Below are 16,268 nucleotides of genomic sequence, written 5' to 3' on the forward strand. Positions count from 1 at the left end.
ATTTTTCTTGTAATTGTATCTATTAGATAATTTTTTTCTAATGAATGCATTAGATTTGTTTCTCAAATTTTTATTTTGGGGTTTTATGCAATGTATCATATTAATTTTTATGTTATATCTTTCATAGATAATACGACAATTCTCCTAAATAGTTATTTTTAAGTTTTTGTCACAAAAGATCTTTATACCTTTTGTTTTATAGATATATAAATTAAAAAAATACAAAAGATTTTTTTAATATAATTTTGGATTATATGTTTTGAAATTCAAACCTTTTCTAATCTTTTTGATTTTTTTTTTAATTCTAGTTTTCTTTTTGAAATTCGAAAATGCTTTTTAAACTATTTTTAATTTTTTTTATTTTTAAAAATTTTAATTTAAATTTTTAATTTTAAAAAGTTTTAAACTCCACCCTTAAACTTTTATGCCGCCGCCGCCAAGTGAGCCATGTGTTCCTCTTTCTCCTTCTCCTCCTCCGTCGCTGCCGCCAACTGAGCCATGTGTTCCTTTTCCTCCTCCTCTGTCTAGGAGGATCCAAATTGAATAAATTTTGTAAACTCAATTTGAGTTGATAAGGAAAGGGATTCAATTGGCCATATTCAGATATATGGTTAGCTCTATAGGTATAATTGTATATTTACCTTAAAAAAATCAATTTTAGTCACTTTTTTTTATTATTGTTTTTTCTTATGAAAATAAACTTTAAAAAAGCTGGAGCATTTACAATAATATACCAATCGAATAAAAGTTTGTATTTTTTTTTAATATTTGTGCAAAACCTTAAACACATCTTAAAGAGTATATTTTTAGAGTGTTCCAAAAAAAATAAAAAAATGGTTTAGATACTGTCCAGAATCTGTGGACGACGATTTCTCCTCATATGCCTAAACGTTCTTCTTCACTGCTCACCACATAAAACCCCTAGTGGGATAATCCATACCTACCTGGCTGCATCGAACAATCATCAACTATGGCGTCTGCCTCTTCCTTGCTTAGATGGAATCCGCCTTTCACACACACGCGACGGCGTCAGAATCGCACGACTCTTTTCTGCTCAAAACCACCACAAGGCGAATCAATTTTGTTCCGTTTCCAAATCGCCGTCAAATACAAACAATCCGATTCGGGTCCTTGTCAGAATCCGTTTGACCGGATCAAGAAAACGTTAGATTCTCTGAAGAAACCCGCTGTAGCGGCGGTTTTGCTGGGGCTGCTTTTGTTTTATGATCCTAATTCGGCCTTGGCTGCGTCCGGTGGAAGAATCGGCGGTAACTCCTTCTCGTCACGAAGAAGTTCTTCTTCTTCTTCTTCTTCTTATTCTGTGCCGAGAACATTCGATCAGAGTAGTAGTACGAGGTACTCGGCTCCGTACTATGGACCGTCTCCGTTCAGTGGAGGTCTCTATGTTGGCCCTGCGGTTGGATTTGGATTCGGAGGTGGGTTTTCGAGCTTCTCTCCGATTCTGGTTGGTCTTGCAGCCTTTATTGTGGTTTCTGGATTCCTGTCAGACCGCCGTTCACAGGGTTCCACTTTAACCGCTACTCAGAAAACTAGCGTCATTAAACTACAGGTAGAATGATCTAACTCTTTACCTGAACTGAACAGAGAGTTTATGCGTAACAACAATTTGTATCCTCTTTTTCAGGTGGGGTTGCTTGGTTTGGGGAGGACCCTACAACAAGATTTCAATCGTCTTGCTGAAAATGCTGATACTTCCACATCGGAGGGTCTCGCCTATGTTTTAACCGGTAACAACCATATTACAAACAATGTTACAAATGCAGCTCTAACTCGATTCACTATTTTGCTTTGGTGAATTTTGTTTTAACTGTCTATATTGAAATCGAACCTGCCTGGGAGTGGGAGGTAAAGCAAGTTGATGGCTTTTTTTTTAAACATTCTAGATTTATTTAACCTTGTGGTTATTGCTGGCTATATTTAGTGAAAAATGTCAATCCCGGACTATCTTTTTAACGTTTGTTAACATGGGTAATCTATGTAAAAGATTGATTTCTCTGTAAGACATCCCCTTCCCTGATAAATGCTTAAGTATAAATATATATATTTTTTTTCTTTCTTTTCGGTCCTACAGAGGCAACATTAGCTTTGCTGAGGCACCCGGACTATTGCATCTCTTGTTATTCATCAGTAAGTCCACTTGTTCTCACATGATTGATATATGCAGAACCTAACCAATCTGTTTTGTATCTTTTTATTTTCAGGTTGATGTGAGACGGAGTATAGAAGACGGAGAGAAACGATTTAATCAACTCTCCATTGAAGAACGGGGGAAATTCGATGAGGAGACGCTTGTTAACGTGAACAGCATTAAGAGACAAAGCTCAAAGATTCGGACAGCTAGCGGTTTCAGCAATGAATATATTGTGGTACACTTACAAGTTCTCAGTTAATTGTTTACTAGAATTTTTGGGTAAATCGAATTTAGAAGGCTGACCCCGAAAAGGAGATGCATGGGTTCTTGATAATATGAAGCATGTGTTTGCACGTCGTAACTTTGGTTTAACAGTAAGTGTTGTTGTACATGTTCAGGTAACCATCTTGGTGGCTGCAGAGGGTACACATAAACTCCAGCCAATAAATGGAACTGCGGATATGAAGGAAGCCTTACAGAAAATTGGGTCGATACCTAGAAACAAAATAATGGTAAGAGTCTCTATGTATCTGTAAGTTTGAACAACCATTCGAACAAGTGTAGTCTTGCAAATGAATGGTGTAAAAAAAAACAATTGTTGCAGGCAGTAGAAGTACTGTGGACACCGCAGAATGAGAAGGACACTTTGTCAGAAAGGAAGCTACTTGAAGATTACCCACTCTTGAGGCCTTTGTAAATTTGACGCTCATAAACGTCGAACCCTTCGTACTTGTTTGCCTCTCTGTCTAGTTCTGTTATAATAATGCATTGACAAATACCATAGCCCGGTTTGAACAAATTTCCTGGTTTACCTGTTATTTACTAAGTTTTGATATTTGCAGTAGGATATGTTGTAAACTTGTAAATACTATTCAAAACAACATTGTACATACGAGTCAAATATATTATATGGTATTAAAATGACATGACCATTATTGACTGATGGTACGTCAATATAACTAGTTGGGACAAATTTTTTTATTAGCAGTTATCTAACACTCAATTGTCCAAAACTCCCAAGTTTATGATAAAAAAAATGAAGCCGAGGAAGCAAACGAGTGTGAAAAGAACATTAAGGATGGTAAAAGTTTTAGATGAAAAAAATGATGTCTCATCACATTTCTTCGAAAACATATCCTCGGTTCCCGAAAGTAAAATTTTCTAGAGTATACACGTTCATTAAGAATTTAATAAATGTTTATAATTTAATTTATTTTTTACTTTATTATACACTTTGCAATAACTTTTCACTAACGAAATTTAATCAATTCAAATATTCTCAATTAAAGTTCCTCAAAAAAAAAAAAAAGCCTTAACAATATAGAAAATCTATCTTTGTGTAACAAGAAAAAAATCTAAAAAATTTTACTTTCCGGAAGGAAGGGTATATTGTTAAAAAAATCTAAAAAATCTAAAAAATCTAAAAAATCTAAAAAATCTATCTTAACCTCCAATAATCTCAGTAAGTTCCTCGACGGCCGGCCTGTCAACCTTCACACCAACATCCTCTGCTGTGTAGTCTCCGCGAAGAGCCTAGTCAGATTTGGAAACACAAGCATTCAATTAAAATAAATCTTTGATGATATGATTCTATCTCAAAATCAAAAACAAAAAGTGTTGTTATGGTAGTTTCTCATCACCTCCTCCTTATAAGCTGCTTTCCAAGGTCAAACTTGGGAGCCTTGAGGATCTTGACATAACGTATGAAAACATTCTGAAGAGGGTAGATGCCCTGAGTTGGCTTTCTCAATATCCTTGCCAATAGGATTCGGGAATAAACTTGGCAACAAGCTCCTTGAGGTCACAAGACGAAGCTTCCTTGATCATGATCTCCCTCATCTTGCTACGAATCTGAGGAAACAAGAACAACTCATAGTTATCATTAGAAACAGAAGATCAAAGATGGTAGAAGTAAAGACTTCAACAATAGTTTGGGTATGAATATATAATATATATAAGAGATACACTGAGTTAAAAGCATCTAGCAGCTAAAGCAATCAAAATTTTACCCTGAGTTCTGGAAACAAGTGTCTTTCCGACATTTCTGTGAGTGAAGTTAGAGGGAGCCTTGATAATCTGCCAGCCAATTTCCTAAGGGACAGGTGAAATAATCGTAAATTTTCTTTTTGTATGGGTATAATATTTAGGGTTGTCTATTGAGATTTTCGAATCTTAGGTTCTCCTGATGTAATTGATCTATGAATGTTTTATTGGTTGTGTTTTGAGTTTTTGTCAGGTTGATCTGTTAGATTTCATTTGACTGGTCAGGTGTTCGATGCCTTAACCAAAGCTCACCTCACTCTTTACCCAACGCTCTCAACCAAGCAGGTAGTTATTAACTAGTTCTCTGTCTCTATATATTTTTGTTTTTTTGGTTATAGATGATGATTGAGTTTGAAACCAAGTTTTGTTGGATTGACCCCTTGATTTTACTTTTGACCCATGGAACTTGAATATAAAAACAATAATCTATAGTTTTCGAATTGTTTGATTCTCTATTGATTGTTTCGTGAGTGAGCTGAGATTGATTGATTTACTTGTTTAGGTTTAAACTTAGAGGGTGATGCTGATGAGCAACTCCTAATCTATATTCCTTTCAACCAAGTTATCAAACTACATTCCTTTGCTATCAAAGGCCCTGAAGAGGAAGAAGGTATACGATTTGTAAATATTGAATGAAGAATATTAGGTTACTGTGATTGATTTTAGTCCTGCCTTGTTGTTGTTAACTTTGTCGTTGTGATTAAACTTTTGCTTGATTATAGGAACTTTTTAGGTCCTAAAACCGTGAAAGTTTTTTTCTCAAACAATGTCAATGATTTTCCTCCTAGTGACACCGCTGAACTAACTGAAGAAAACATCAAGGTAAGACGTTTTTGGGACCTAAGTTTATTCATTTAGTGATGATCTATCTGTCTTGAGACCTTTCTGTTCAAATCCATTTGCAGGGGAAACCAGTGGTCCTTAAATATGTAGGTAAAAGAGGCTTTTACCATCTTCTGTGTGTTTATAATACTTACTCAGCAAAATCACAAGCTCGATCGATCTTACCTTCTGTATATATATATTTATAATTCAAGGTTGACGATCTTTATTGAAGACAACCAATCAGGCTCTGAGGTCTCAAAGGTCCAGAAGATTGCTCTCTACGGTTCAATGTAAGTCTCTCAAAAACCCTTAATTTATTACAATCCTGAAGAATGTTGAGCTTAGAGCCTTATTATACCATAATCTTGCACTTACAGAGACGAGACTGTAGGAGATGGATTACATCCCTCCACAAGGTCCATCGAATAACATGACGTAGCCCAGCAAGCTGAGCTAATTTATTCGGCTCGGCGAGTAGAGTCGTCAGCTCGGTCCTAGAATGTTTTTAGCCGTTGGCAAAGCCGGTCAAAAGCACCCGGCTTGAAGGAATTCCACCTAGGCTCGTATACTCGGCCTCCCCGAACTAAGGCCCAAAGAAGATCGAAATTAAGGCATCAAGGACAGAAAGCCTATAAAAGAGGAGAAGGGAACAACAAAAGAAGGATCGACACTTTGCACACACACACATTGAGCGGCTAAATCTAGCGTTTTAGTCTCTCTTTACTCCTAATCGCTATGTATCTCTCCCGGTTTGCTCCTCAAGCTCCGGCTTGTTTCCTTGATCTCCTGTCACTCTTGTAACCCATTTAATCGATCTAATAAAACGTCTTTGGTCGTCCCATTTCGAGTTCTTTCAACCTAGTCGACTGAATCCTGTACAAACAATTGGCGCCCACCGTGGGGCTGACTAAAGTAACGTTCTAGATCTACATGGCTCAAGACGACGCCACCTCTGGCGCTCCAGGCGGAGAACCAACCCCAACGCCTGAAGCCGCACCGCCAGTCCCCACAGATTTCATGAGCTCCGTCATGGCTCGACATGTTCGACAAGACGAAGTTCAAAAGACGACCAACAACCAGCTAGCTGCTTTGGTCGCAGCACCCACCGCTCCAGACGGCCAAACGAGCCGTCCCCAGATGATACGCCGTCGCCTGTTTAACACAAACCGAACGGCGACGGGTGGTGACCAAATCTCAGACGACTCGGAACCTAACGAAACCCTTCTCGCCGATGCTTCCCCGATAGGACCAGATCTCACAACCATACGCGATATCGCCGAGCTCAAACTCAGCTTTCAGCAAATGAGCTCGAAGATCCATCAGGCTACTAGTGTGGCTCCACAAATCGAGAGCGTACTCGCTGCAACCTCGCGAACCCCTTTTACTAGCGCACTGACCAGTGTGCAACTCGGGAAGATAGAGAAGCTGCACCTACCTGAGTACAAGCCCGGAGGAGATCCGGTGGAACACATGACGGCTTTCAATATTTCGATGGCGCGTGCTCGACTCTCCGATGAAGAAAGGGACGAAAGTTACTGTCAACTGTTTGTCGAGACTCTCCACGAGCAAGCCCTGACCTGGTTCTCCCAACTAGAGGAGAACTCAATCGGAAGCTTCCGTGACTTATCAGCGGCTTTCCTCAAGACATACATTATGTTCACAAAGCGCAGTGCCACTGCTTCTAGCCTGTGGAACCTCAACCAAACCAAAGATCAGAGCCTCCGCGACTACATGGAGAAGTTCAAAGCAGTAGTCTCAAGGATTGAAATCCCAGTTCGCTCTAAGTTTCGAGAAGACTTATACCAAAATCCAACCACATCGCTCCAAGACTCCATCGCTCGTTCTGACAACTTTATCCGAATGGAAGAAGATACAAACGCAATCCTCAGCAAGATGAAATCACCCAAAGGACCAGCGACGAAAAATGCCAACATGCGACAAGAACTGCGCCAGCACACTCCTAGGGACAAAAACGGCCGAAAAGACGGTTACATGTATATCGTCAACGAGAATAACGTGCCGGTCTCAACCATGGTAGTCCGCGGAGAAGGGTGGAACAAATGGGTCAGAGAGCTTGACTCGTCTGGTGAGTTAACTGATACTGTCTGCGCGACTCAACCTGCAATAGCAGCAGGTCCGACGGCATGACTTTCCAGAACCGTCGATCTCACCAAACATTGCAAATATCACGACGTCAAAGGACATGATACGAGAGAGTGCAAGTCACTCTATGCGCACTATCTCTCGTCTCTCGCCAGCGGCGACATCAAATTCGAGCCCCTGAAAGCTAAGCCCAAAAACAGTAAAAGCTGGACCAAGAATAAAGAAAGAAGGGCCCAGCGCAAAGCTACCGGCAAAGGCCGACAAAACGAAACGCAGCAGCAAGACGAAGATAAAACTCTGAAGGACGGCGGTGAGGAAGACTCCTCAGCCGACGAAGAACATCCAGCTGACCGCAGGCGCATAGAGGTTATACTCTCTCAGCTAACCTTGTCATCAGACGACGATAACAACGATACACATATGCTCGGAGATATGAGAGATGTTCTCAAACGAAAGCTCGAGTCCGAGGACGACAACAGCTCCGAACACAGTGATATCCGGCTAGTGCTGAACGCAAGGAAGTCTCACCGTATCTCGACCGGTGATCTTGACCCTAAAAAACATCCGAAACGCCCCAACGGTGATCTTCGAGACAAGCTCAACGCCGGCGCGTGCGATCTTCGCATTCTTCTCAACCGTTCGAAGCCCACAGATCTTCGAAGACGGTTGGAACAAAGTAAGACATCAGGCAACTCTAGACTGTCGCCGAATGACGACAACGCATCAGCTAACTTGCGCGCCTTCTTAAACTCCAAGCGAGTAAAAACAAGACAACGACTAAATGTCATTATGGGCGCTTCTCCTCCCTGCGGAAATTCTGTTCGCTCTGTCAAGGATTATCGCTGGCAAGTCGTGACTTCGCAAAGGTGGCCAACTAGGTCGCCGAGTCATCCTCCGATAACCCTCTCGCCTGATGACACTGCAGGGATTCATATCCCCCACAACGACCCTCTTCTTGTCGTTCTTGGAATTGGGGAGTACAACGTCACCAAAGTACTTATTGATACGAGGAGCTCCGTCAATCTCATCTTCCAAGGACCACTTCAAAAGATGGGAGTAGACCTCGACGACATTAAAGCGTCCTCCAGAACGTTAACTGAATTCAATGGATATTCTGAAACAATACTGGGGATAATCCGCCTTCCGGTGCGCGCATACAGAGTTACTCGAACGGTCAATTTCGCCGTTGTAAGCACGAAGGCACCTTATCACGCCATACTTGGAATCCCATGGATACACTCGATGCAAGCAATCCCATCGACTTATCACCAGTGTATCAAGTTTCCCGGTATGGAAGGCACGATCAAAACATTGCAAGGGGATCAGAAGGCCGCTAGAGAATTACTGATCGCCACCGTCAAGCTCCAGCATTCTTCTCTACCGGTTAACTCTGTCTCTCCTCCGATTTCAAAAGTCTGCCCCCAGAAAGATGAAGTTCTCGAGATGCCTATTGACAACATTGATCTTAGCCGGACCTCACGAATCGGTGCATATCTATCTGAGGACATGCAGCAGTCAATTCTCGACTTCGTCAAGAATAACGTGTCTACGGTCGCATGGTCCATGGCAGACATGAAAGGGATTGATCCAGCTATAATGACTCACGAGCTTAATGTCGACCAAACCTTCAAACCCATCCGACAAAAGAGACGAAAGCTCGGGCCCGACAGGTCAAAAGCTGTGAACGAAGAGGTCGAACGGTTACTCGGTGCCGGCTCAATCGCTAAGGTGCGCTATCCTGAGTGGTTAGCAAACCCAAGAAGTAGTCAAAAAGAAGAACGGAAAGTGGCGCGTCTGCGTCGACTTCACTGACCTAAATAATGCATGCCCGAAGGACAGCTATCCTCTCCCCAATATCGACCGTCTAGTCGAGTCTACAGCTGGGAACGAGATGCTCACGTTCATGGACGCCTTCTTCGGGTACAACCAGATCATGATGCACCCTGACGATCGCGAAAAAACAGCCTTTATCACAGACAGGGGAGCCTACTGCTATAAGGTCATGCCATTCGGCCTAAATAACCCAGGAGCGACTTACCAACGGCTTGTGAACAAAATGTTCGCAGATAAGCTGGACGACACCATGGAGTATACATCGACGACATGCTTGTTAAGTCGCTACATGCGGCCGACAATCTCCGCCATCTACAAGATTGCTTCGAAACTCTCAACAAGTATGTCATGAAACTAAACCCGGTGAAGTGCACGTTCGGATTTTCCTCAGAAGAATTCCGTGGTTACATCGTAACACAACGAGGAATCAAAGCCAACCCGAAGCAGATCTCGATGGTCCTGAACCTCCCAAGTCCAAAAAATAGTAGAGAAGTCCAACGGCTCACGGGTCGGATTGCCGCATTCAATCGGTTCATCTATAGATCCACCGACAAGTGATTACCATTCTACGATCTCCTGCGAGGGAATAAGAAGTTTATCTGGGATGAGAAGTGCGAAGAGGCATTTGCTCAACTCAAACAGTACCTGACTACACCTCCTGTACTCGCCAAGCTGGACGTCGGCAACGTTCTATCTCTTTACGTTGCGGTGTCCCCCGCAGCAGTCAGCAGCATTCTAATAAAGGAAGACTGCGGTGAGCAAAAACCAATCTTCTACACAAGCAGGCGTATGACAGGCCCAAAAACGCGATACCCAACTCTGGAGAAGATGGCACTGGCCGTTGTTGAAGCGGCAAGAAAGCTCCGCCCGTATTTTCAGTCACATTTGGTGGAGGTACTGACCGAACAGCCCCTCCGAACAATACTCCAGAACACCAACAGGTCCGGAAGACTAACGAAGTGGGCTATCGAACTCGGTGAGCTTGATATCACTTACAAGAACCGAACGGCAGCAAAGTCCCAGGTCCTTGTGGATTTCTTATTTGAGCTGGCTCCGGAACTGGAGCAAGACCTCGCACTCCCGAACCCAAACTGGACCCTTCATGTTGACGGATCTTCAACCAACAAGGGCGCATGGGCCGGGGTCCAGTCACAGTCCCTGACCGGAGAATTGATCAGACAGTCTTTCAGCTTCGGATTCCTAGCATCGAACAACGAGGCAGAATATGAATCTTTGATCACCGGACTCCGCTTAGCCAAAGCTGTCAAGGCCAAACGTGTAAGCGCCTACTGCGACTCACAGCTGGTCGCCAGTCAATTCAGTGGCGACTACGTCGCCCGCAACGACCGAATGGATGCTTACCTCAAGATAGTCCAAGGGTTAGCAGAGTTTGAATTCTTCGAACTCATCAAAGTCCCCAGAGGAGAGAACTTCTGCGCCGACGCCCTCGCAGCGCTTGGCAGCAAGCTTCGAGATCAGGTTAAACGAACCATCCCAATACACCAAATTGAGAAGCCAAGTATTGACACCTCGACCGACCAAACGGTCACCGTGCCCCCGATCACCGACCGCAGGACTAGTCACGAGATCACCACGCCAGACATCGAAGGGTTCGACCCTGACTGGAGGACGAAGTTCATCGACAATCTTAGCACGTGAGAACTCCCAGCTGAGAAATAGGCTGCACGCAGACTAAAAACACGCAATGCCCATTACGTCGTCTTTGATGATGAACCCCATCGATGCAACGCGAGTAAAGTACTCCTCAAATGCATTCATGGCGATGAAACCGTAAGAGTTATGGTCGAAACGCACGAGGGCACCGACGGCAACCATTCAGGCGGACGAGCCTTGGCAATCAAAGTAAGAGGCCTAGGCTTCTTCTGGCCGACGATGAACGCAGACTGCGAGTCCTACGCTAGACGTTGCGACAAATGCCAATGCCAAGCACCAAGTATCCACTGCACGACTGAAATGTTACGCACGAGAACAACACCAAATCCATTCATGCGATGGGAAATGGACATCATTGGACCGCTTCCCAGTTCCCGACAACGATGTTTTGTTCTAGTCCTCACTGACTACTTCACGAAGTGGATCGAGGCTAAAGCCTTCGCTCAAGTCATGGACAACGAAGTCTGCGGCTTCGTATGGAAGAACATTATCTGCCGCCACGGTATGCCTTATGAAATTATTATTGATAACGGATCGCAGTTCATGTCAGGCAACTTCGAGAATTTTGCAGCAAATGGGACATCCGACTTAGCCCTTCCACCCCTCGCTACCAGCAAGAAAATGGTCAAGCGGAATCCTCAAACAAGCTTATCATTGACGGCATCAAGAAACGTCTGGATCTGAAGAAAGGACATATGGCCGATGAACTCGAAGGAGTTCTGTGGAGTCACCACACGACACCAAGAGGTTCGACTAAATCTACACCTTTCTCCCTCGCATACGGTGTCGAGGCTATGGCCCCTGCAGAGGTAAATGTTACAAGCCTCCGACGTTCGAAGATGCCCCAGTATGTAGAACTTAACAAGGAGATGTTGCTCGACGCCCTCGACGAGATTGTAGAACGCGGGGACCAAGCTCTGCTCAGGATCCAAAACTATCAGCATCAAATGAGAGCTACTACAACAAAAAGGTCCGGGCCAGACCCTTCAAACTCGGCGACCTCGTCATTCGCAAAGTGTTTGAAACCACTAAGGAACTAATCGCCGGTAAACTCGGGGCCAGATGGGAAGGACCTTACGAGATCGTTAAAGTCGTCAAACTAGGCGTCTACCGACTTGAAACGTCACGTGGGGAAGAAGTTCCTCGGGCATGGAACTCAATGCACTTACGTCGTTTCTACTCGTAGAAATGTCGAGTAAAAAAAAAATGAGTAGATGCACCTCCACGGTCACTTTCATTCAACCGAGTAAATACGCTTCAAACAACCACTTTTACTCGGAAAGATGAACTACGAATGGATTGATCCTCAGCCGAGATACGTAGTCAGCCTTAACCGGTCTAGATGTAACAACACCAAAGTCCAAACTTTGTTTCAGTCTCTATCGACTAACGAGTGATCGATGAACCCCGATTGTCGCAAGACGGTCATCGCATCAAGTGACTCCTGTACCGCCAACAGGCGACACGCGGACACTCACATCCCACCAATTGACTATGTCCTGATCAGACACCTGGCTGAAGGGCCCAACGATCGTCAGTCACCTATGCCACAAGTGCATTGACCGGCCACAAAGAGCGAAATCTATACCTTTATTTTAGATTGACGAGTCGAGGATTAGCTACCCTCTTAAATTCATTTTTTTGTCTTTCGGAATCGAATAACGTCTTTAGGCGTTATCTCAACTGAAACGCAACGAGGATTGACTAAGTCCCTTAGCGGCTTGTTTGGTTATCTATTTGCAAAATTAAAGATCAAATACTTATCGTTTCTAAGCAAACACGCTACAAGACTTTCAGGCAAATTTTGACTTTTTTAGACATTACGAATACAGAAAAAGAAAACAACAACACAAGGACCAATAATCTGCCTAACGGCGACTCGCCAATAAGGTAAAAATGTGTTTAAACGTACAACAAAATGTCCACCAGGGCCACAAACGCATTCCAACAAAAAAAAACATCAAAAAGATAAAAGGAAGCTAGGAAATATAACATTGGTGGAGGGTCAGGCGACGGAATTTTGGTCATCACCACTCCCAGTCGGCGCGCTTAGAACAGGAGGATCTTGGAGATCTTCAGCCACAAAAAGGTTATGCCTTCCACCTGGGAAGATGTAGGAGCGAGAAGATCCACCTCAGAGGGCGGGATGCTAGGGGCACCTCCTTTCTCGGTCTCATGTTGCCTCCTTCTCGTTTGGCTTTGGCGAAAACATCTTCTCGGCTCGATCACCCTCCTCCTTTTCATCTTATTGCCCCTCAGAAGAATTATCGGAGACTAGAACGAGGTCTTGGAGACTCACGTTTTCAGCCCTTTCCTCCTGTACCAAGGCATCACGTGTCTCGGGATTGTCTTTCTCATGGTTCTCCTCCCCCGGGGCATCAGCTTTTTCTGCGGGGGCCGACGTGACACCCACCACCGGTTCTCCGGACTGATCCTCGACGACCTCGCACGAAGTATGAAGCTGCGAAGCCATTTCTGATCCGATCAAGTCCACATTCGACCCATACGGGTCAAACGATGATTTAGACCTCTCTTCGACGAAGCGGGGAGGAATGAAAAGCGGAGAGAGAGCAAGGTCGCTGTCAGACTGCGGGGTCACACGAAGATTGGCGGCTTCGGCCTCATGAAGTTTCTCCTGCTCGGCGAAAACGTCTATCATCTCTTGCGGTATCTCCGTCCAGCTACCCCTTATCATCTCGAGGCATTTCTTCATCCCCGAGGCTTGACCATATAAGCTTTTCGCCTTTCCCAAGGCGTCGAGACGAACAAGGTAGTCGCGAACACGACCAAAGCAGCGATTCGCCTTACCGGTCATAGCAGCCTCAACCCTTTCCGTTTCGCGAGTAACCTCTAAGTTTCGCGAGTCCTTCAGGCGCTGCCTTTCCTTGATCAGCTTCTTCACTGCAGCATCCCTTTCTTCAAGAAGCTCGGCCTTCTCCTTCTCGAGAGTCGCGACGGCCTGTTCTAGGCGAGCTTTCTCTCGAGTAAGCTCTTTCTTCGCAGCCCTATCGGACTTGAGCTTGCCTTCGAGCTCCTCGAATTTTACTCGGAGAACCTTTTTCTCCTTCGCATCCTTCTCGTTAGCTTTCTTATGCTCAGTCGTTACCCTTTCGATAGCTTTCAGCCTCGCCTGAGCAAGTTTCTCGGAAGCTCCCAGTTGAACCATCGTCTGCTTCAAGGTGCTATCGTATTTCTCAACAAGGAAATTCATGCTCCCGTCGCTCTGCAAAACAATAACGGAGAATTATTCAAAGTAATTCAAACTACTCGATCAATAGGAAGAAAATGATAGGAGAGTAGCGTGGTTACCCGTGCTCTCGCAAAGGCGGCGTCGACGTACTCGACTTTGAAGTAGAGGTCTCCTATCGGTGGAAGTTCCTTCGTCCCACCGCGAATCTGGCGCGTCAAATCTGCGCACTGAAGGGGATTAAAGATTAAGGGGGTCTTCTCGTCGTAAGAAAACTGGACGTGGCCGGGGAACTCGATTCTCCCTCTCTTCGTAAGAGAACCTTCAGAACAGAGCCTTTTCTCGCAGACGGATCAAGAGCAGACCTCTCGCTCGCAGCAGGCTCACTCCCAGAACCACTCCCTCGCATTGAGACCTCTCTCTTCTTCTCCAGAGGGGTTTTGGGAGAAACACTACCTCTCGTGGCGACATCGACTAGTGTCGCCTCAACAGCAGAAGGACGCGGCTCCGCTTCAACAGACTTCTTCTTCTTTTTTTGGACGATCCTCAGGCACCGCCTCGGACGGGTCTGTCTCGACGAGATCCTCTGTAGCGCCTTCTCGCCCTCCTGCCGGCGCCTCGTCTTGATCGACAGAGGCCTCTTTTTTCCTCCCTTTTTCTTCCTCGCTTCCAAACCTTCAGAAGTTTCATCGAGAGAAGCGGTCTCTTCGAGAGGAGCCTCATCAGTTGCTTTCCTCTTTGCTTTCTTGCTCTACTTTTTCTTTTTGGGACTCGAAGCAGAAGGCTCTACCCCAACACCCTCGTCGACTAAACTGGATGCTCTCTCCTTGGAAGCTCCACCACATTCAGAAGCTCCACCGCCGTTAGAACTAGTCGATCCTGGCACATTGGCACGAGTTGACTTCTTCGAAAGCAATTGAAGCTTCCCCTTCAATAACGCGCTCAAGTCCGGAACTCCATCCATCTTTCTAGCTTGGTCTAGGAGCTTCTGTTGTTTCCGAGTAAAAAGTGACAGGCGCGACTTACGGGGCCCGAGTACAACAGGAAGCCTCGACTCCCAATCAACTGCAAAACAGAAGAGATGACAAAAACATAAAGCAGGCGCATATAAGTTATTGATAAAACTTCTTGGTGAAAGATCAACGAGCTCAGCTCTAGCAATCCGAGCTTCTTGACGCCTTATCCACTCTCGACTAAGATCAGGCCAACTGAGATGGCTGTGAGCCACGATCGCCTGGGCACTCTCGAAGAATTTCTTCGGGTATGCGATTGTGTTCGGGTGGCGAACTGCAACAATAAGAAACACATGGTTAGAATCCCCGAGTAAGACATGACGATAACAAACATTATCAACCAAGTGTTTTATTCCATAGAACGCGATAGTCGTCCCCAGGAGGCTCTGTGAAGGCATGCTCGTCGGACTTGATATAAAAATATGAACGCTGCCAGTCTTTCGTCTTGTTCGGATGCCCAGTTAAGACGTTGTAGCTAAAACACATCTTCACTGAGAATATTCCATGCGGCTCCGCCTTCGTGAAAGTTAACTCTTCGAACACTCTCACACTCATCGAAACGTCTATCTCCGCGGCCATCACCATTAGCATATCCGCAATGCGCAGCGACCCATTAAGCAACTGTCATATTGCAATATCTCGACGGAATGCATAAGACATGATCAGTCGGGGGATCGGAAACCAGAGTTTCGTATGGCCTCCAAAATAGGATTCGTAGATACACTGGTAGCCAATCGGAGGTGACCAAGGACGCTGCCCATTAGAAGGAATGATGTATGTAACGCCGGCGCCCCCATTTAGCCTCAACAAATCATTCACCGTCTTGTGAGAGGAGCAAGAATCGAACACATTCCCCCACGACTGAGCCCGCGGATCACACAGTAATTCAGGCGGGAGTGGAGAGAGTTCCTCGAAGATCCCGCCAGGATGATAAATCGTGGGACAGCAGTCTATCTAGTCGAAACGAACCCTCTGACGAACTTGTCTCAAAGGTCTCGAGGCTTGGCTAGACGCTTCAGAACCACTACCGCTCACGTCGCTGCTCCCGACTTCGACGCGATCCGCGCCTTCTTAACGAATTTGACTATGGGCATCAGCGACTAAAAGACGCTGGGATAGACTCATGTTCTCTGTATCTCGTAGAGCATCGCGATGAATCAGGTCGAACTCATCCAGCGGACTGCCATACGCTGTGACGTCTCTAGTCGGACTCGGAGAAGTAGCGATATCCTTTCCCTTCTCCTCGCGCGATAATCGACTTATCGAAGGCATGCTTTCTAACTCTGGGGACGACTAAAACAACAGACTAAACTAACAACTCTGCTCGACGAAAGACGTATCTAGAGAGAGAAAGTAAAAGTAGAGAGAAGAGAGAGAAAGCGGAATACCTGAATCTGCAGAGAAGAATGACAAAAGCGAAAGGGAAAGACCTACTTAT

General features: G+C 44.9%; 2 protein-coding genes across 2 annotated transcripts; one reads left to right on the forward strand and one right to left on the reverse strand.

Annotated features, from left to right (window-relative positions):
* Nucleotides 1-801: 801 nt before the first annotated feature.
* On the forward strand, nt 802-3,076 carry LOC111212738. Its single transcript, XM_022714321.2, has 6 exons — nt 802-1,570; nt 1,646-1,748; nt 2,093-2,148; nt 2,223-2,387; nt 2,551-2,664; nt 2,757-3,076. The coding sequence occupies exons 1-6, from the start codon at nt 971-973 to the stop codon at nt 2,847-2,849; spliced, it is 1,131 nt and encodes a 376-aa protein (XP_022570042.1). The 5' UTR covers nt 802-970; the 3' UTR covers nt 2,850-3,076.
* A 9,799-nt stretch (nt 3,077-12,875) lies between these two features.
* On the reverse strand, nt 12,876-15,415 carry LOC111212736. The gene is made up of 6 exons (XM_022714319.1): nt 15,172-15,415; nt 14,943-15,104; nt 14,589-14,882; nt 14,140-14,492; nt 13,940-14,047; nt 12,876-13,853 (listed from the first exon to the last, which is right to left on the reverse strand). Exons 1-6 carry the CDS (start codon nt 15,413-15,415, stop codon nt 12,876-12,878), a joined length of 2,139 nt encoding a protein of 712 aa, XP_022570040.1.
* Between the last annotated feature and the right edge of the window lie 853 nt (nt 15,416-16,268).

Source organism: Brassica napus, chromosome C1 (genome assembly GCF_020379485.1).
Source record: "Brassica napus cultivar Da-Ae chromosome C1, Da-Ae, whole genome shotgun sequence".
NCBI classification, from domain to species: Eukaryota; Viridiplantae; Streptophyta; class Magnoliopsida; order Brassicales; family Brassicaceae; genus Brassica; species Brassica napus.

What these genes read in the sequence shown, in the direction of transcription:
- LOC111212738 (XM_022714321.2), top strand. Translation starts at nt 971, where the DNA reads ATGGCGTCTGCCTCTTCCTTGCTTAGATGGAATCCGCCTTTCACACAC. An exon ending in GCATCTCTTGTTATTCATCA is followed by an intron (nt 2,149 to 2,222) that starts GTAAGTCCACTT and finishes TTTTATTTTCAG; the next exon opens with GTTGATGTGAGACGGAGTAT. An exon ending in TCAGCAATGAATATATTGTG is followed by an intron (nt 2,388 to 2,550) that starts GTACACTTACAA and finishes GTACATGTTCAG; the next exon opens with GTAACCATCTTGGTGGCTGC.
- LOC111212736 (XM_022714319.1), bottom strand. Translation starts at nt 15,415, where the DNA reads ATGGTGATGGCCGCGGAGATAGACGTTTCGATGAGTGTGAGAGTGTTC. An exon ending in TCTATGGAATAAAACACTTG is followed by an intron (nt 15,105 to 15,171) that starts GTTGATAATGTT and finishes TTATTGTTGCAG; the next exon opens with TTCGCCACCCGAACACAATC. An exon ending in GGTAGAGCCTTCTGCTTCGA is followed by an intron (nt 14,493 to 14,588) that starts GTCCCAAAAAGA and finishes AAACTTCTGAAG; the next exon opens with GTTTGGAAGCGAGGAAGAAA.